General features: G+C 44.1%; 1 protein-coding gene across 4 annotated transcripts in view; it reads left to right on the forward strand.

Moving 5' to 3' along the window:
- ZNF385D (zinc finger protein 385D) overlaps nucleotides 1-21,507 on the forward strand; it is a 1,003,514-nt gene that overhangs the window by 735,238 nt on the left and 246,769 nt on the right. For all 4 annotated transcript variants that reach the window (XM_086379817.1, XM_086379818.1, XM_086379820.1 and 1 more), the window contains one exon: nucleotides 3,404-3,546. In XM_086379817.1, coding sequence (XP_086235943.1) covers nucleotides 3,404-3,546 — 143 coding nt within the window. The remainder of the gene's footprint in view (nucleotides 1-3,403; nucleotides 3,547-21,507) is intronic.

The following is a 21,507-nucleotide window of genomic DNA, read 5'->3' on the forward strand; positions in this document are numbered from 1 at the left end:
GATTTACCTTATTTACTTTCATTATTCAATACCTTACTCAGTATAGGTCTAATAACTGATGTCTATTCAATGAATGTTTTTTAGTTTATTGAATATAATGGGATGTAAAGAAATTTGGAATAGAGCGATATTAACTGCTCTGAAATCTGAATGTTCTGTTAAGGCTTAATTTGTAAAAGCTATGTAAGTTAAAGTTGCATAGTGTATGAAATACGTGATACTAGAAGTAGTACCACAGAGTTTTCCATACAAACGGCGTGCATTTGTATCTTTTCTGTTCCCAACCCATGCAGGCTTCAAACTGCTTTTCTCAAAGTAAGAGCATCAATATTTTCAGAAGTGACATTCTGATGAAAGAAGCAACACTGGTAAATGGTAATGACACAGCAAACTCTTTGTTACCTACAGTCCTGTCTACACACTCATATATATATCTTGATGTTTATTATTGTCAAGATAATTTTATAATAAAGAAAATAATAGTAAGCATACATTCAGGCCCTAAATATAATAAATTCTTTTAAAAAATGAAAGAATGAAATAGCTGTTTTCTCAAGGAGCACATTTTAGTCTGCTTTACAGGAAACATGTTATGTTTGCTGGTTTTAACTTCATACTATTTTCCAATAGTATTCTTACTGCTGAGCGTATACAGATTGAAACAAGCAAAATATTTTTCAGAATGTATCCTAATTTTAAGAGCAGAAATGTTAGTCATAGATAATTTTTAAGAGACAGTCTTAATTTGGGGCCTAAATATTAATACTATAGTCAGCTCAGTCAGTCAGTTCAGTTGCTCAGTCATGTCCAACTCCTTGCGACCCCATGAACCACAGCACTCCAGGCCTCCCTGTCCATCACCAACTGCCAGAGTCCACCCAAACCCATGTCCATTGAGTCGGTGATACCATCCAGCCATCTCATCCTCTGTTGTCCACCCCACCTGGGTTTGCATGGCAAGTGGCTGAAGAATGTATGGTCACACCATGTTCTCTGTTTTCCAATGATCTTACACTTTTCTCTCTTCAATTAGGTAGAAAGGGCTGAACTCAGATAGTATCAACAGCTCCCCTCCAATGTTACGAGTCTTCCTCCATGTCTTCTTATCCCCTACGTAGGAAGCCCCAGTTGCAACCTTAAGAGAGGGCCCTGAACTGTATGTATAATAAAATGCAAATGAAACCCGTATCTCAGAGGAAGAGAGGTATATATCTAGAGGAATTAATTTTCCCTAGCGGTAGAATCAGTGTATATTTATTCTTTGTTCCTCTCAGCGTGGTGGATAAAAAAAAGAAGCCTGAGCTTTTCCAGAACCTCTTTGGCTCTCTTGAACAAATGGGGAACTCATAAAGGAAATAATTCCAGAATATGTTCCTGCTAAATTGCATTCTTATAATTAGAAGAATGAAATGTTTCTGTGGAAGCAGCATAAACAGCTAAAGAGTTGATCAACTTATTTTTTCTCTCCATGGTATTATGCTATCCGTTACCTGATTTCTGAGAATTTAGGGTCAAACAATGTAATGGATATACATGAATGAATACCTTTTGCAAGGTGTGACTCTGACACAGATAATAATAATTTAAAATGATATGTTTAAAGCTATTATTTACGGACATGTTAAATTGCACCTCAGATTTCAACCCAAACTTATTTTACTTCTGAGTTTTCTAAAGAGGCACCAACCAAAGTTTTATTTTGGTTCTTTAACTTTTCATCAAAAGAGAAATTGGTAGGAGCACTAAACTCACGGCAGGCCCATCATCGACGTTTTACGAATGCCCTCTATACCACCCGGTGGACAGTAAAGTTGGTTTATGGTGCGCCCTGGTGACTGTAACTCACTGTATTTTGCTTTTATCTCCCTCTGTTTTAACATCAGCCCTCTATTTTCTGACTCTTTACTATTTTTCACTTTAATTGGTTTGTTGTTTCAAACTGGATATTGTTGGCCTTGTCATTGAAGAACAGTTCAAGAGGGAAGAAAGAAAGAGTGGGAAAAATACTGGTTTTGTTAATTTGGCTCTGGCTGATTTTATACCTGAAGCCAGGAGACCTGATGGTTTTTTTGGTGTGGTTAGTTAAATCCTGTGCTGATGGCTTCTGCTGTGGATGTCACGTCACCCGCCTTGTTAGTAGATCCTCTGCTCCAGTAGGGTTGGATCTGCCGTGGGGGAAGCGTTTTTTAAATGTTCATCTTTGTTCAGGTGACTGATGGGGCGCAAGAGGGTGGTCTGTGTGCAGCTGACCTGGTAAGATCTGTAAAGATAACTTGGATGGGATCTCGCTCCAGGTTGTTTTAAAAGCAAGATGGCAGGCAAGGAAGTGGCACAAACAGGAGCCTTTCTTCTCTTTTCTGTCTCCTAGAATTCTTTTCCATGAGAAAAAGGAAAAATCCCAGTGCGTTTTGTTTTCCTAATGCTTCTTTGGATTCTCACCAGTAGGTTTTTACAGTCTGTTGCTTGCCTCTCAGATTAGAAGAACGCTGGCATATTTTAACAGTTTCCTAGGATTCAAACAGCCTTTAATTAACAACAAATTGATGTTTTGGAATGTAACCAGAGTATGAGAGACAGAACAGGGAGGTAGGCTCCTTTCAGCTTCCGAACGCAGTGAAATCCTAGAACAGGGGGCAAAGGTGTGAGTCTCCTGCAGACAGCCTCTGCCCACTGGTGTGCAAAGGAGGCGTCTGTGTTGCCGTCACATGCCATTCCTTCTCCTTGATGGCCTTCCATATTCCACCTACTCGTGACTGGGAAGGCAGGGGGCAGGTAGTCTTGAATCTTTAAAGCCGCAGGGATTAAGTGGCTCAGGGATCCTGTGATTTGTAGCTGGATTTGCTGGTTTTAATCTTCCAGTCGCCAGGGCTGTCAGGTATGGCTGCCCGTGTTTGTGGTTAAGTTTCCTTCCTGTGCCAGCTTCATGTCATCTTGCTGCCAGAGTCTGGGACGTGGTGGAAAAGAGCAGTTCTGTAAAAGAATCACTCAGACTGGATGCATATTTTCAGCCAAAGTTCGTTTTCAAAGACGGTTAGGGGATAATTGAAAGAGTTCTCCCTTTGAATCAAGGGATCTTAGTTACAGGTTTGCTGGTGACTCAATCCAGAGCTCGAGGCAGAAAAAGAAGAATGGACTGCGGGCTATGAGATGTTTGAAATGTTAACAATTGCTTACGTAGGCAGACAGTCCTGATCCGAGAGGGACGGGAGCAGCAAGTGTACGCCCTCTGCTCACCTGCGCCTCTGTTGGGTCCCGGCTTTGGGGTCAGTGCGCTCCGTGTCTTGTTTTCTCCAGTGACCTGGAAAGCTGGCATTTTGGTCTCAGAAGAGGCCTGGGTGACTGAGTGCTGTGTGTTCCCCATGCTCCAGTTCCCTGACCGTGCCCTCTCTTCTCCTTTGTACAGGTGGCACATGCCAGAGCCCCGCTCTCCCAGCCCTGGTCCGGCCGCCAGCCCCGCCTTTGCAACCGTCGCTGGACATTAAGCCGTTTCTCCCATTTCCTCTCGACACGGCGGCCGCAGTCAACCTCTTCCCCAATTTTAATGCGGTAAGTCCTGCGCCATCTGCCTGGGCCAGGGTGGTTGGCCCTGGAAAGCGTCCAGGGCTGGGAATGAGCTGGCCACGGCCTCCCTTCTACCCCGCCCTTTACTCCATAGCTTGGCCGAAAGGACGCCCAGTTAGTTGTCTGCCTGGTTGTGTGAGGTCTCCAGGGCCAGCCTCCTTCAGGAAAGAGGAGCAGAGCTTGCATCTGATGGGGTGGATCATGAATCTGTGCCTCCCTTTTCCTGTCTTTCTGGGCAACACTAGACATTTGATTAGTTTCTTTTCCATGCCAAGTTCAGTTTAACTGAAAGGTAATGAATGTGTTAGAGAGCATTCAGATTCATGTCGATGTCTGAAAACTTAACCATGTGTTTCTTCTCTCTGGGCCTTCTACTTTAATTTTCAAATCTGTTACTTCTTTTCTGATTTCATGAAGAGGACCCTGATCATCACACTAGAGATACATTCTATGCATAAAGCACATTCTCCCTCTTAATTTAAAAGCAATTAGGGTTCTGGTAGAAATAATTTTCTTTTTGTTTTTTCTTTCTTCTCAGACACTGCTCCTCAACTTGAGTCTTTCTTAAGTGACCTTGTTCTGGGAGCTCTGTCACCGGCCTTCTCAACACCAGCACAGCAGTTACTTGCCTCTGTTTTCACTCTTGTGCTTGTCTTTAAAAGTTGACAGATTCCTCATATGCATCATCATCCTTTTTTTTTTGTACAAGCACTGAGAATATTCTTAGGATGAAAATAGAAATAAGGGTTGAAAAGGTTAGAAGCCAGTAAGTGACATTGTTTTCTAATATCTAATTCAGTTTTCAACAGTTGTTATGATGCAGGTCTGAGTTTATCGATGACAGAACTTGTCAACACAACCAAGGGGATTAAGATGTAAGGTCTCTGAAGGCCCAATGAGCTAAATAATACAGACTTCTTTTTGCAACATCTTACCTCCATGATGGATTAAAAAGAAAAAACACTCTGTCCACAATTAGGTCATTCTCCTTGAGGAGACAGAAGTGGGTCTCTTTTACTTTAATTATGCTTCGTCACAGGGACTTTGGGCCTGCCAAGGAGATGGTGCACTTGTGTGTTTGCCTTTACTGAAGGACACTGGAGAGTCACAGTGGTTGCTTTGCTTTGGGGAACATGAAGGATTTTCCATAAGAGTCTTTTTTTTTTTTTCTTGTCCAACTTCAGTATTATTTTTGTAGCAATATGTATAAAACTCAACCACTGTTTGGGCAACCTTAGGAGAAAGCAAGCCTAAGAGATGAACACATTTACACCTCTTAATTATACTGTTACCTTATAAAAATGTAAAGTTCAACATTTGCTCCTCTGAAAGCAAAGCACTGAACAGTCTCCAATACAGTAACCAAGCTGTGAGTTAAGATGTGTTTAAACGTAGGCAAGACCTTTCAGACTAGGAGTTTTTCTCAATTACATATATCCAAATGACAGTGTTATAATTCAAATTGAACAACAATAACAGGAACAAAATCTTGATAAAATAAGAAATGGGGGAAATAAAACCTGACTTCTGAACCAAATGTATCCCATCTCATGGAAGAGTGAATCACTGGGAAGCATGCCACGGAGAAGAGAAGCTCCAAAGAGTCTTGTTTTGAAATGCATGAAACATAAATAGAGCAGCATAAAGATCGTATTTCCAAAGCAAAGGTTTCTAATTCTAGGTATTTCAATAAAAGTAGAGGAAGACCCAGCTCAGATCAGATCTGTTGGTCGTTGAATGACCGCACTGAAGTCCGGGCTCCGTCTCTCTGAACGGCCTGCCCGCTGCACTGTTAGTGGCTTCTAGGCACCATCGTGCTTCCCGGACCCGGAGACGACCCATCAGGTGCTTCACCAGGCCGCTGAGACCACGGCCTCCTGTCACGCACAGCTCTGGAGAAGCCAGCGTACAGTTCCTGCAAGGTTGCAAAAGACTGGGATTTAAACTTCTGATTTGCCCTTCAGGAACCATTAAACGTGAAACGACGGATTTGACTGACAGTGCGTGTTCTTTGTCACTGAACAAAGACGAGTGATGTATTGAGCTGTAGGACCCTGAGCCAATCTCTGTCCTCTTTGCTGCTGTTTCCTCATCTTTAAAATGAAGGGAGTGGACCTGATGATCTCTTCCTTTGGGTTTATAATGTTCAAAATACTTGAGCTTTTGTGGACAAAGACAGCCTTGTGTGTGGTCCAGCTGGCTTCTGAGCTAGACTGCCTGTGTTCAAGTCTTAGAACTGCTGCTCACCATCATCATGGCCTTGGCTAAGTCACATAATCCCTATGTATCTCAATGTCCTTGTTTGTAAAATGGGACTAATAATTAACCTACTTCCTAGGCATGTGGTCATGATTATGTGGGTTAAATCATTTAGAACGCGGCTCAGCCTATAATAAGCACTGTTTGAGTGACAGGTATTATGCGCATAAGTAGCCTTCTTATTTTGAATGTGGAAGTTCATCAACTAATGGATTGCCAAAGTTTTACTTGATTCCTTTTCTTATGTGATTGATTTGGACTTGTGTTGGTGTTTTTCCCAGTCAAACCAAGAGACCCCGTGTTGCTACGCCTATTGGTTATTTCCTTCTAGTGCTGACTAAGTCACAACCAGTCCAAGATTAAGTCAGTCTGTGTTTCCAACTGAGTGGAACATTGCAAAGCCCCATATCCTGTAGTTCTGGGCTGAGAATTACAGCCCCATATCCTATAATTCCCAGATGTACAGAGCATCTCTGACTAACACCCTGAGTTCTTGATTTTGTAGCAGGTGTGAAAATCTCAATCCACAAATTCAGGGTATATTACTTATAACATTTTATTGCTGTTAGTTGATTTTATTTCTGGTTCAAAAGCTCATTCCATGAGTCGGTAGGGAAATGAAATTTAATTGTTTCAGAATATGCTAAGGTTCTGGAATCTAATAGATTCCATCCAGCTTTTGGTGGGAGAGTTCCTCTGTTCATCAAGTGATGGATCTACACAGACGACTGTGGGATGATGAGCCCCTGATGATCATGGCTTTGGGGCCCCAGTTCTCACCTGTGGACACACAAACGTGCAGGGCTGCAGTGGCCCCTCCTACCCAGACGTGCCCCAGTGTTGCCACCCGTCTGCTACCTCACGGCTTTCTTTCCTCTGACCTTTTTGAGTTCAGATATGAGCCAGGACTCTTGCCTGGAAAATGCCATGGACGGAGGAGCCTGGTAGGCTGCAGTCCATGGGGTCGCTGAGAGTCTGACACGACTGAGTGACTTCACTTTCATGCACTGGAGAAGGCAATGGCAACCCACTCCAGTGTTCTTGCCTGGAGAATCCCAGGGACAGGGGAGCCTGGTGGGCTGCCGTCTATGGGGTTGCACAGAGTCGGACACGACTGAAGTGACTTAGCACGAGTCAGGAAGAATCATGAAGCATCTGGGGAAAAAGAAGTGCAGTTAGGAGAGAAAGAAACGATGGGTGTAGGATGGGAGCTGAGCTGTGGGCACATAAAAGCACATTCAACAAAGCCGTTGGGCTCCCTTAATCTCTTTACAGCCACCTTCTGGGGAGTAGCAACAGAAGCTGCTTCATTGACCTAGGGTTGCTGCAGCCAGTAGCTTTCAGACAAGAGAAGTTCCCTTGACTTTTCCTTGTACCCCTACTCTGTCCCTCTGTCTCTTTAGACAATGGAGTCTCAGTGTTTAGGACCACTATTATCTCAGTGATCTCTTTCTGCACATGCATTTCTTGAGAGGATCCAATCCTGGAAATAGGTTAATGCTATTTATTGGTAGTAAAGAAATATTTCCTTCCTACGTAGTATGAACATGGTTGATTCAGTCAACTGCTAGAGTTCAGTTCAGTTCAGTTCAGTTCAGTCGCTCAGTCGTGTCTGACTCTTTGCCACCCCATGAATCGCAGCACTCCAGACCTCCCTGTCCATCACCAACTCCCGGAGTTCACTCAAACTCAACATCCATCGAGTCGGTGAAGCCATCCAGCATCTCATCCTCTGTTATCCCTTTTCCTCCTGCCCCCAATTCCTCCCAGCATCAGAGTCTTTTCCAGTGAGTCAACTCTTCACATGAGGTGGCCAAAGTACTGGAGTTTCAGCTTTAGCATCAGTCCTTCCAAAGAACACCCAGAGCTGATCTCCTTTAGAATAGGGATAACAAAATTTATGTTGTGACCTCTGCCATGAAACAATTCATAAAGGAGAAGCTGGACAAATAAAGAAATATTTGTAAATGCAGGTGCTTTTATAGAGAATGATGTGTGGTACAAAATGTCCACTCAAGGGCAGGAGTGAAACGTTGTCTTAGTGAAGGTTTGGTGAGAAAAATAGAAACTATTCTTGGCGAGCAAACAGGAAGGGAATTAATAGAAGGATTTAGATGCTTACAAAACATTTGGAGGTGCCAGGCAAACAAAGGTCAGAGTAGGCTGTTGCTGGCTCTTGGTCTCATGGCGTCAGGAAGTTGCAGAAATACAGGATGCCTGGTAAGCCCAGTTACTTTCATCCAAATCCCATGACTTTGGATTTTTTAAAAGATAACAATAGATAATAACCCACTGAATGAACTATGACTCTATTATTCCACACAGATATAAACAGAGAAGGTAAAGCTTTTACTTACAATAGAATGCAGTGAATAGACATAGGAAAATGAAAATTAAAAATTACCATTCTGCAACTTATTCAGCAAGAGACATCAATGGATGATAAGCATAGTAGATGAAGGTGCAATAGGGAACATTGTATTTACATAGTCTCCGAATATTTCCACAAGAAAAAAAGGAATTTCATAGTGGAGACACCTAGCAGGCAACACTGATCTTGCTCAAGTGATTGATATTGTCATCCGTAATTTGACAAATAAATATCATGTACCACCGAGTAGGACGTGATGATAAGACAGCATCGCTAATGTGGTATCCCAAAGACTTGTATCCCAAATCTTCAGTGACTCTTACGCTGAACTTCGCAGGCAGATCTCTGTGGGAAAGTAAACCTCGGGTTTCCTGTCCTTAGGGTGCCAGGGGACCACACGGAAGGAGGGGCAGCGCGGGGCTGCCGACAGAAAACGTGATGTGACAGCAGAATGGAAAGGGCTCCGAGGAACCCGAAATGCGAAAGTTCCAGCAATTACAAGCAAGAGGCTAAGTGCCCTGGAGCCCCAGTGTCCTGTTCCATAAAAGAACAGTAACTTGATCTCACTTAGGTTTGCTATCAGACAGGTAGCTGGGTTTTAAAACGCTGGAGGTGGAAGCCAGGAATGGGCTTGAGTAAGTATGACCTTGGGGTATCGCTCGATTGGACCAAACCCGTAAAAAATGACTATGTTCCCAGACAACTTTCTCCAAGGGTTTCAGAGCTGCCTTTCTGATTCTCATTCCTCTGGCATCCTTTCTTCATATTCTGCTCAGTCGTCATGATAATAACAAACATTCGGAGTGTCATTAAAAAGGTGCAGTGCTTGGAGGGTGTGTTGATGAGGGCTGACAGTGAGCCTGGCTCCGTGCTCCCCTCCCATAACTGGGCTTCTTGTTGGCATAAAGATTAAGTGGGTAAGCTTGACCTGCACATGCCAGATACTCAGCAAGTACCACGTCTTGTTGCTTCCAGAAGATGCACAGGGCAAGGTGAGGAGGGCGCGCAGAGGGCAGGAAGGCGGAAAGGTGTGCACATGCAGGACGTGACGCTTTTGCTTTGAGGGTGCTCTGGTTATCACGTTGTTGAACATTAAAGATGGAGATTAGCATAGAAAGTTAGACTCTGTGCTCTTCCTCTGGGTCATGTTGTTTCATTGCCAGACAGGGAACATGTGGGAAGGAAGGGGAAAAGAGAGAGGCCGAGAAAGAGGTCAAACCCTAGCGTCTGACATCATTTCTCAAAAACAGAAGTAATTTTACCAACAACTAGCCCTGTACACTTGAAAATGGTGTTACTTTGGATTGGGAAGTTTCATTTGTTGGAGGCAGAAAAGTGAACTTGACGTGTTTTATAGGGACGCTTCCCATGTTTGCGAAGAATCAAGGGGACTGTGTCAAGGGCAGATTCTGACCTAGCAGTTCAAGGATAGAGCCTGAGCATGTATGTGGGCAGAGGGAGGGGACGTCAGAAGAGTGGCGCCATGTGCCGGGCAGGTCTCTCTTTCCCGTCACTTTGTTTGTTGGCTGGGCTGGACCTTCATTGCTGCCTGGGCTTTTCCTAGTCGCGGGGGGTGGGGGCTGCTCTCTAGATGGGGGCTTCTCTCGTTGCAGAGCTCAGGCTCGAGGGCGTGTGGGCTTCAGAAGTAGGAGCCCTGGGCTCTGGAGCCCCAGCTCTATAGCTGTGGCACTCGGGCTTAGTTGCTGCATGGCATGTGGGATCTTCCCAGACCAGGGATCTAACCCAGCTCTCCTGCAATGGCAGCTGGATTCTTTACCACTGAGCCACCAGGGGAGCCCCATGAGACAGTTATTAACCACTCCTGCTTAATAAGAAGCAGAGTATTTCTTCATTCATTCAACAAGTATTTATTGAGGGCCTACTATGTGCTGAGCCCTTAGGATTCAACAGCAGAACTACGAGCCAAGTCTCTGCTCTTCTGGAACTTACTTCCTTGTATTTGTCTGCTGGGGCTTTGGGGACAGTTGAAGGTATCAGTAGCCACAGCTGTACCGCACATGATCCTTTCATGGTTGGTTTTTTAGCTCCCAGAAGTACTTGGAGCCTTGCTTATAGGGAGACATTGTTTAGGATATTGTTTCTAGCCGCCAGTAATGAAATACTGATTGTGGACTAAGTATGTAAAATCATCACTTGTATCCCAACTGGTTAAAAGCAAAACTATTTTCTATGAAATTTTTAAACTTTTATGCACATCACAACTTCAAAATTGTTGTCGAGAAAAATATAGGAGTGAGTGTTTCATTCATTTACTCATTGAATGATTTCCTCATTCTGTAAAAGTTCAAGTCTCACTGGAAAAATTCTATGGGTTGAAAAATCGGCCTCTGCAAAATAGCCCCATCAAAAGCCTGTGTGGTGGTATATCCCTGACGGTCCCGTGGTGGAGAGCCTGTGCGTCCGATGAGGGGCATGGGGGTTCAGTCCCCAGTTGGGGAACTGAGATGCCGCATGCCATGGGACATGGCCAAAAATAAATGAATTCTTAAAGAAGCATCTATGGATAGGATAGTGCTAGTAAGAACAATAGAGAGTTAGAGGAAGGGTAAGAAGTAATTTTCTTACTTGCCGATTCACTCTCTGCACATTTATGCAGCACTGAGTGTGTGTCTGACACCCTAGTGGACCTGGAAATACAAAAGCAAAGATGAGAAGAGGAGGAAGAGGAGACGAGGAAGAGGAGGAAGAGGAGACGAGGGGGATGGTCTTTGTGACGATGGCATCAACTGAGTTGACCTGTCACTCTTGATAACACCCTTCTGTCCGCAAGTGGCAAAACATCTGGATATAAGGCACTCCGTTAGGCAGTGAGCTCTATGCAAGCATTTTGCTGGCAAAGTGGGGAAGAGTAGTTAAAATGTTCTATAAAGAACTCAGTAATTAAATCAGTAATTAACGTGCTACCTGAGGTCAAGGGAAGGAGAGGTCACTTGGAGGGGAGCAAAAAAGCTACATGGTATTGAGAGAATAGAATTGAAACAAATACTACACTGCCATATGTCAAATAGGTGTCTAGTGTGAGTTCAGTGCGTGAAGCAGGGCACCCAAAACTGGTGCCCTGGGACAACCCAGAGGGATGGGGTGGGGAGGGAGGTGGGGGGCTCAGGACGGGGGGACACATGTATACCTGTGCCTGATACATGTCGATGTATGGCAAAAACCATCACAGTATTGTAAAGCAAGTATCCTCCAACTAAAGTAAATAAATTAATTTTTTATTAAAAAGCTATATGGTAAAGGTTAAGGTTGAATTTGGGATCTGAAGTCAGCTCCATATTCATCTTGTTCATTAAGGTACAGAGCTTGGAATCTCACAAAGACTCAATGCACATCTGTTTTTAACTGAAGGACGGTTGACTTACAGCGTTCTTTTAGTCTCAGGAGTACAACACGGTGATTCAGTTGTATATGTATATATCTTTTTCATATTATTTTCCACTATGGCTTATCACAGGGTACTGACTGACCATAGTTCCTTGTGCTATGCGGTAGGTCCTTGTTGGTTCTGTATTTTACACATTATGGTGTGTATTTGTTAATCTCCAACCCCTGATTTAGCCCTCCCCCAGCCCTCTTTCCCTTTGGTGGCCATAAGTTTGTGTTCTGTGTCCCTCAGCACACATTTCTTGAGTGAATGAGTGGAGGGTGGATGGATGCATAGACAGGTAGGTAGGTAGGTAGGTAGACAGGCAGAAAAATGCACGACAGGTAACTGATAGAGGAGAAAAAGTCATTACAGTTGTGTAATAAGAAACATGAAACTTTAAAAAATCTTAGTGCTCACTGCTTCATACGTTAGATGATTTCTATATAACAGAAGTTATTCATTTAAGCAATTATTAGGAAACGTAGGAAGCACAGCATCAAACCATCCCCTTAAGATGCATTCACAATCTTACGTTGGGTCGTGTGTTTATTTACTCCAGTTGTAGAAAAGGACAGTGGTGTCAAAATCCCAGTTTCTGCCGACAGAATATAATCTAAAATCAGTCCTTTGCATTTCTCATCAACAACTTCATGTGAGTCCAGAAGGGCTGTCACCATAAAATGTTGGTGAGGCACTTTAGGACTTTAAAAGGACAGCTTCAAATGTGTTTTAATGTATAGAGATTATTCTACAGGTTAAATATGCATTTATAATATTATAAGTGTATGACAAAAATACAGAACTCGAAATAGAACATTTCAAGTTTTTTGTTTTTTTACCTTTGGATATAAACCCTTCAGGATCTTTATTTCCCCCATATTTAAAATGGCGGGGCTGCCGTATTGACTGGCACATTTTGTCTCCTTTCCCTTGAAAAGTCATCCTTGGCTTGTGTCGCCCCACGCCTGTGCAGTTTGCCTCCTGCTGCAGCTATGGAGTTGCCTCTCCTCTCTCAGCCAGTGTGGGAGTTGCAGAAACAGTCTCATCACACCTCTGTTTGTTTGGTCCAGAGAGAGATCAACTAAATTCAGTTTACACATTAGTACCTGTTCCTAAGAAGTTTTCACAACAGCTGCTCTCGGTAAATTAGGTAGGGAGCCAAGGTGAAATTATGGGTAGAAAAATAAACCTGCCTTTCTTAGTCACAAGTGGTAGAAGGTATGGAAATTTTGCAGATGAAAAATGCCGTAGTAAATACGGTATTGATTACTAAGATCCTTGCCTTTCAAAGACAAATGTAACAGATTTCTAGCCAGTTCTGTGCATGGTGTGCCATATTTGTACAGCAAAGGCATCTTTAAAAATGTATGGTTATTAAATCTTTCATTGTATGCCTTCATGTTCAAATAGCTATATAATATTCACTTGAGCCATACCGCTTCCTGTGAACTAAATTGTAAAAGTCAAGACTACTTATAAGGACCCTCAAACACAAAATGACTGAAACACAGAATATCCAGGCTTGAAAATAAAAGGCTGAACAATTGCAGACAACACAGATATTTTTCTGTTTTTTTTTTTAATTTTTTAAATTAATTTTATTTTATTTTTAAACTTTACATAATTGTATTAGTTTTGCCAAATATCAAAATGAATCCACCACAGGTATACCTGTGTTCCCCATCCTGAACCCTCCTCCTCCTCCCTCCCCACACCCTCCCCCTGGGTCGCCCCCGTGCACCAGCCCCAAGTAATCCTTGTGCACTCCTGAACCCTCCTCCCTCCTCCCTCCCCACACCCTCCCCCTGGGTCGCCCCCGTGCACCAGCCCCAAGTAATGCTTGTGCACTCCTGAACCCTCCTCCCTCCTCCCTCCCCACACCCTCCCCCTGGGTCGCCCCCGTGCACCAGCCCCAAGTAATCCTTGTGCACTCCTGAACCCTCCTCCCTCCTCCCTCCCCACACCCTCCCCCTGGGTCGCCCCCGTGCACCAGCCCCAAGTAATGCTTGTGCACTCCTGAACCCTCCTCCCTCCTCCCTCCCCACACCCTCCCCCTGGGTCGCCCCCGTGCACCAGCCCCAAGTAATGCTTGTGCACTCCTGAACCCTCCTCCCTCCTCCCTCCCCACACCCTCCCCCTGGGTTGTCCTCGTGCACCAGCCCCAAGTAATGCTTGTGCACTCCTGAACCCTCCTCCCTCCTCCCTCCCCACACCCTCCCCCTGGGTCGTCCCCGTGCACCAGCCCCAAGTAATGCTTGTGCACTCCTGAACCCTCCTCCCTCCTCCCTCCCCACACCCTCCCCCTGGGTCGCCCCCGTGCACCAGCCCCAAGTAATGCTTGTGCACTCCTGAACACTGCTCCCTCCTCCCTCCCCACAGCCTCCCCCTGGGTCGCCCCCGTGCACCAGCCCCAAGTAATGCTTGTGCACTCCTGAACCCTCCTCCCTCCTCCCTCCCCACACCCTCCCCCTGGGTCGTCCGGTGCACCAGCCCCAAGTAATGCTTGTGCACTCCTGAACCCTGCTCCCTCCTCCCTCCCCACACCCTCCCCCTGGGTCGCCCCCGTGCACCAGCCCCAAGTAATGCTTGTGCACTCCTGAACCCTCCTCCTCCTCCCTTCCCACAGCCTCCCCCTGGGTCGCCCCCGTGCACCAGCCCCAAGTAATGCTTGTGCACTCCTGAACCCTCCTCCTCCTCCCTCCCCACAGCCTCCCCCTGGGTCACCCCCGTGCACCAGCCCCAAGTAATCCTTGTGCACTCCTGAACCCTCCTCCTCCTCCCTCCCCACAGCCTCCCCCTGGGTCGCCCCCGTGCACCAGCCCCAAGTAATGCTTGTGCACTCCTGAACCCTCCTCCCTCCTCCCTCCCCACAGCCTCCCCCTGGGTCGTCACGTGCTCCCCATCCTGAACCCTCCTCCTCCTCCCTCCCCACACCCTCCCCCTGGGTCGTCCCGTGCACCAGCCCCAAGTAATGCTTGTGCACTCCTGAACCCTCCTTCCTCCTCCCTCCCCACAGCCTCCCCCTGGGTCGTCCCGTGCACCAGCCCCAAGTAATGCTTGTGCACTCCTGAACCCTCCTCCCTCCTCCCTCCCCGCACCCTCCCCCTGGGTCGTCCCGTGCACCAGCCCCAAGTAATGCTTGTGCACTCCTGAACCCTGCTCCCTTCTCCCTCCCCACACCATTCCCCTGGGTCGTCCCGTGCACCAGCCCCAAGTAATGCTTGTGCACTCCTGAACCCTGCTCCCTCCTCCCTCCCCACACCCTCCCCCTGGGTCGTCCCGTGCACCAGCCCCAAGTAATGCTTGTGCACTCCTGAACCCTCCTCCCTCCTCCCTCCCCACACCCTCCCCCTGGGTCGTCCCGTGCACCAGCCCCAAGTAATGCTTGTGCACTCCTGAACCCTGCTCCCTCCTCCCTCCCCACACCCTCCCCCTGGGTCGTCCCGTGCACCAGCCCCAAGTAATGCTTGTGCACTCCTGAACCCTCCTCCTCCTCCCTCCCCACACCCTCCTTTCACCAAGAAACCTATTTCCCTATTACTCTAAACGTGATGTGATGAGGACAAGTTTCCCTATCTGCCCTCCCCTTGGGCCTCCATTCTCTTGTCAGGGACGGTTAGTGGCTTTTGTCTCTGTCCTTCCAGTGATATTTTGAGGTGTGAGCATGTTTTTTTCACTAAAGATTGAGGCATGATGCACATTATACCTTTGTTTTCCTTTCTCAGCCCATCGAATCCTAGTGATTTGAAGCTTTACTTTTGCAAAAGTATATATTGGACCTGTTTGCTTAGTCTGTATTTTGTGCTAACTGTGATCCTGGGTCACCACGAGGACCCAGGTAAGAGACTGTCTAAGCTCCTAGTTTATTGTAGCATCCAGAGACTCTCTGGGTGATTTCCTGTTCCACACGTATAGACACTTTAAAAAGGAAAGAAGCATTTTAGAGTTAATTTGTATCTGAGGCAAATCACTTATTTTACAGAGAAGCCTAGAGTGATGGAGACATTTCCAGTTTCATGGCACAGAAGTGGGAGAGCTAAGAGAAAACTGAGACTCCTGACCTCTCTCTCGCATGGATGCTTCTCATTGAATCAGATCATTGTGGGTTGAATTGTGTACCCCCAGCATTCACAACCCATGGTGCCTTAGAAATGAGATTGTACTTGGAAATAGGGTCGTCAAAGATGTAATTTGTGAAGATGAGGTCATTAGGGTGTACCCTAGTTTATTATGACTGGTATCCTATAGAAAGAGGACATTCGGACCCAGAGACAAGCAGAGAGGGCAGATGCCATGCAGACACAAGGAGAACACCCTCTATAAGCCAATAAGAGACCCAGAACACATCCTGCCCTCACGGCCCTCAGATGGACCCAACCCTGCTCACACTTTGAGTTTGTACTTCTCGCCTTCAGAACTGTGAGATAATACACTTTTGTTGTTGAAGAACACCCAGTTTGTGATGCTCTGTTATAGTCACCCAAGCAAGAAAGGATTTTTAGAGCCACCTGGTCTACCTGCCTGCACTGACACTCCTCTGTTTCTGACAACTTGCAATCCAGCTTCTTACTTAGCTGTCGCCCATGACAGTGAATAAGGCTGCCCCTGGGAGAGAGGGACTATCCACCACTGGTCACACATGCTGTAAAGAAGTTCTCTATTTGGAGCCACTGCAGGCTCCCTATAACTGCTATAAACCAAGGAAGAAGATAAAGCACAATCTATGGCTTTTATGAAAAAAAATTTATTGATCACAAACTAAGCAATAAGGGCTACTAAAGAATGCAATTATATACCTACCTTTAAAAAAATCCAATTTCATAACGGCCTTACGTCTTAAAAGTGTTACCTGGATGACATTGGTAAGGAAATGCAGGGGCTTGGGGTAAAATAACTTGCCCCAGTTTTATTTATACACACACACACACACACACACACACACATATATATATATATATATATACTTCCCTGGTGGCTCAGATGGGAAAGAATGCACCTGCAATGTGGGAGACCTTGGTTTGATCCCTGGGGCGGGAAGATCCCCTGGAGGAGGGAATGACAGCCCACTCCAGTATTCTTGCCTGGAGAATCCCATGGACAGAGGAGCCTGGCAGTCTACAGTCCATGGGGTCACAAAGAGTCAGACATGAATGAGTGACTAAGCACAGCACATCATATATGTGTGTGTGTGTGTGTGTGTGTGTGTGTGTGTGTAGATATGTATATATATACACATACATGCATCTATTCTTTTGCAGATACTTTTCCTATATACAGAATATTGAGTAGAGTTCCCTGTGCTTTACAGTAGCACCTTGTTGATTGCCTGTTTTCTATTTAACAGTGTGTGTGTGTTAATGCCAACCTCCTAATTTATCCCCCATCCCCCCTTTGGTAACCACAGTTTGTCTTCCAAGTCTGTGAGTCTGTTTCTGTTTTGTGAATAAGTCCATTTGTATCATTTCTTAGTTGTCCTATCTTTAATCTATTGTTAGAGCCTTAGTATACATTACAAGCTAATTAACTAAATAATCTTTAATTCTTTAGAAGGCTTAGCTCTAAGATAATAAACTATTTCCTAATTAACATCCTGGCTGTGAATGGACAGTTATGAAAAAGAATATCTAGAGCTTCCATCACCCTCACAAACATTCATGTTGAACATGGCCATTTATTGTTAGGGGAATAAATTACTTAAAGTGATAATAAATTAAAAAAATCTTCCCATCCTAGTAACAATTTTAAGGCTCAAGACCCATCTTCACACATAAGAAAAAAATCACTAAATTTAGGTTCTAAAAGATCTGAGCTCTAGGTCTAATGTTTTATCTTTGGCAGAAACCTGAGTCCTCATTCTCTCATCTGTGAAATGAGAGTAATCGTATTGATCACATAAGAGCATCTAAAGATGTTAAAGATGAATATTAGACATTTCTGTATAATAAGGACATCTATTGAATTCTGAATTCTGGGCTCTGGTGTGGGGACCCTAGTGAACATCTTTTACAACCTCCCACATGTGATTCCTTTGCCCCTTAAAGGTTAAAAATCACTGAATTCCACTCTGTGGCCAAAATTGGTGGGAAAATCCATTTTCACAGCAGAGCGCAGATGAACGAGCAGCGTTCTCAGACTGTCTTTGGAGGGAAGTTCCACACCCTCCCAACGCGAATGCAAAGAACACTGTTAACACTATTTCTCATGACTCTTCGACAAAGGAATGAGAACTTTTTGCCAGCAGACTATTTGGTTTTATGACTCAGTGCTTCTCAAAGTGTGGTTCTCAGACCTGTATGTGCTGGTCCAAGAACTGATTCCAGGTCTGCAATGAGATAAGTGCTGAGATGGGAGGGCGAGTAGCCTTTATAAGATTATAGCAACTTAGGAGAGCAGATTGACATCTGTTGACGCTAATACAGAGTTATGACTTGCGTTTTGCGTATCTTTGTCATTTTGTTTTTTTCTGGTCATTCACTTCTGTTACATTTCCTGAGGATGGGGCTGTGACTGATGGGAAGGCTGGCCCATCTGCAGAGGGCATTGGGGAGCAGTGCTCTGTTACTGTTAAGGCTTCAGAGCTCCATCTACGTGTTGGAAGTGAAGGGATTTTGGAGCAGTTATTAAATTTAGGTAAGTTGCATGGTGTATGGTTGAAGAAGCTGCAAATGCAATTTGACTCAAATTCTTTTAGCTCTACCCAATTTCCCTGATCCTGTGAGGTGTGGCAATGGCAAGTGGCTCTCCCTGAGACTCATAAATCAAGACAATAGTAGAAACAAAAGTGGAATAATTTGCATTGTGCTTCTCTCTGAAGTACACCCTTTATGCCACATTTTATCATGAGTTTGGGGGAATCATAAAGTGGTTAAATTAACAGTTAATTCCTGAACTGTCTTTTTGAACACTCTGAAATGGAATTTACTTCAAGGACCTCACTGAGGGATTTTAGAGAACTAAAGAAAAAAGGAAAATTTCAGTGACTGTACATGAGGATATTTCATTATTTTGATTTCTAAATCCAAATCAATTTTTAAATAGAAAGTAGAATAAATAGTCCAGTACTAGGGGTGTATATTGTCACCCTGCTTATTTAACTTCTATGCAGAGTACATCATGAGAAACACTGGGCTGGAAGAAGCACAAGCTGGAATCAAGATTGCCGGGAGAAATATCAATAAACTCAGATATGCAGATGACACCACCCTTATGGCAGAAAGTGAAGAGGAACTAAAGAGCCTCTTGATGAAAGTGAAAGTGGAGAGTGAAAAAGTTGGCTTAAAGTTCAACATTCAGAAAACGAAGATCATGGCATCTGGTCCCATCACTTCATGGGATATAGATGGGGAAACAGTGGAAACAGTGTCAGACTTTATTTTGGGGGGCTCCAAAATCACTGCAGATGGTGACTGCAGCCATGAAATTAAAAGACGCTTACTCCTTGGAAGGAAAGTTATGACCAACCTAGATAGTATATTGAAAAGCAGAGACATTACTTTGCCAACAAAGGTCCGTCTAGTCAAGGCTATGGTTTTTCCTGTGGTCATGTATGGATGTGAGAGTTGGACTTTGAAGAAAGCTAAGAATTGATGCTTTTGAACTGTGGTGTTGGAGAAGACTCTTGAGTGTCCCTTGGATTGCAAGGAGATCCAACCAGTCCATCCTAAAGGAGATCAGTCCTGGGTGTTCTTTGGAAGGAATGATGCTAAAGCTGAAATTCCAGTACTTTGGCTACCTCATGAGAAGAGCTGACTCATTGGAAAAGACTGATGCTGGGAGGGATTGGGGTCAGGAGGAGAAGGGGACTACAGAGGATGAGATGGCTGGATGGCATCACCGACTCGATGGACATGAGTTTGAGTGAACTCCGGGAGTTGGTGATGGACAGGGAGGCCTGGCGTGCTGCAATTCATGGGGTCGCAAAGAGTCAGACACGACTGAGCAACTGAACTGAACTGAACTGAGGGCTTCCCTGGTGGCTCAGCTAGCGAAGAATGTGCCTGCAATGCAGAAGACCTGGGTTTGATCTCTGAGTTGGGAAGATCCCCTGGAGAAGGGAAAGGCTACCCACTCCAGTATTCTGGCCTGGAGAATTCCATGGACTCTATAGTCCATGGGTTCGCAAAGAGTCGGACATGACTGAGTGACTTCACTTTCACTTTCACAGTAAGTTGGGAACATTTTTAAACCAGTTTTTCAAAAGCAATCCCACAGAAAAACAATTAGTTTTATGCAAACATCCTGTGTTCTTCAGAACATCTCTGTGTATCTACTGCTTTAGTGCTTCCGTGACTTTTGTCACCTGCTTCATTGAAAAACAATTCTCTGCTCTTTTAGGAATTTAGAAAAGGAAAGACAGACAGAAGAGGCCATCAGCCCTCTCTGGCGCTTTGTACATTTACAGATGTATCTACTCACACAGATGCTGCTTGTGTGTGATGAGCCATAAGGGGAGATGGCCTTGTTTTTCCAGATAATTGTTTTTTTTAAACTAAAAAAAATTGGAAAATACTAATTTGATTTTCAGAATCAACTTAATTAATTTTAACTGAATTCGCTCTTACACTACCTCTCAGATCCATTGACATGTCCTAGTTCTGAGATCCTGCTTTGGAAAGAGGGAGTGAAATAAAGGAGAATGATTTTAAGCTCTGGGTTTGTTTTTATTTTGCTTACCTAAAACCATAGTAAAAATTCAGATTTTGGAAAAAATACATACACACATATGTGGATATATATGTTTATGCATGAACACTTGCTTTTCACTGGGGGTCGTGGTATGTTCATGAAGCTTAACTTGAAAATGTTCACTGCAGCGTTTTTTTACATTTATTTTATTGAAGTATATAGTTGATTGATTGACAATGTCATGCTAATTTCTGTTATACACCAAAGTGATTCAGTTATACACACACACACACACACACACATATATATGTATGTACACATTCTTGTTCATATTCTTTCTCATTATGGCTTATCCAGCAACAGTTTATTAGCCAAAAAACCCCCCAATACATAAAAGCTAATGTGGTTATCAAAGGCTAACTAGATATATAGATATTGAGATCTTTTTTGAAAGGTACCTTTGGAGACATTTGAAATGAAAGAACTGTTTTTTGTGGAAATACCATAAAAGCATAATGTTGGGTGAGGAAGAGCACAAGTTGCAAATTGTATTCAGAATTCTAGAAAACTTATGTGAGTATTTTTAAATCACAAGGCGATGAGAGAGAGACAGATTGATCGTCAGTGTATGACAACATGGGCTGGAAGGTCACACGTCAGATCTTAGTTTGCAGATGGCTCTGAGGAGAGCCAGACACACGAGTCCTGATCAGGGAGAGGAACATATCTGTAGTGCTGCAGTGTCCAGGTTTTCTCATTTTAAAAAAGATATATCTGGAAAAAACAGTTATTAATGTAGCATTTCATTCTAAGTGAGCAACATATGATTATTACAGTATTCTATGTCTTTTGTGTTAGAAAAATGTTAAATTTTGTAAATTGCATATATCTTCAGCAAAATACCTCATTGCAACATGTACTACCTATAGTATATGATCAGCTAAGGGCTCAGCTGATAGTAATACTTAGCTGTGCCCCTAATTTGCATGTTCTGATCAGTGTGGCCCCAGCTCTGAGATTTCTGTGTCACCCTTAGGACTTCACTCGTTGAAAGGCCAAAATTAATATCTAGATTAGTATCTAGGTAGAAAGGCTAATGCTCTGATTCTTGTTACCTTCTATGAGTAGGTGAGATTACAAAGTCAGTCAGAAAACATGTTGGCCAAGCTTGGCAACTTATTTCTAAAATCGAATTTCAAATTTAATTCGTGTAGACATTATCCTTTAAACACCTGCACATTTGGTAAAGGTCAACGAGGTTAGTAAATTTTCTGGATTTTATTATTAATACTGATTGTAATGA

This window comes from Bos grunniens, chromosome 27 (genome assembly GCF_055505025.1).
Source record: "Bos grunniens cultivar Pamir isolate PY7600 chromosome 27, Bosgru_T2T1.0, whole genome shotgun sequence".
Classification (NCBI taxonomy): domain Eukaryota; kingdom Metazoa; phylum Chordata; class Mammalia; order Artiodactyla; family Bovidae; genus Bos; species Bos grunniens.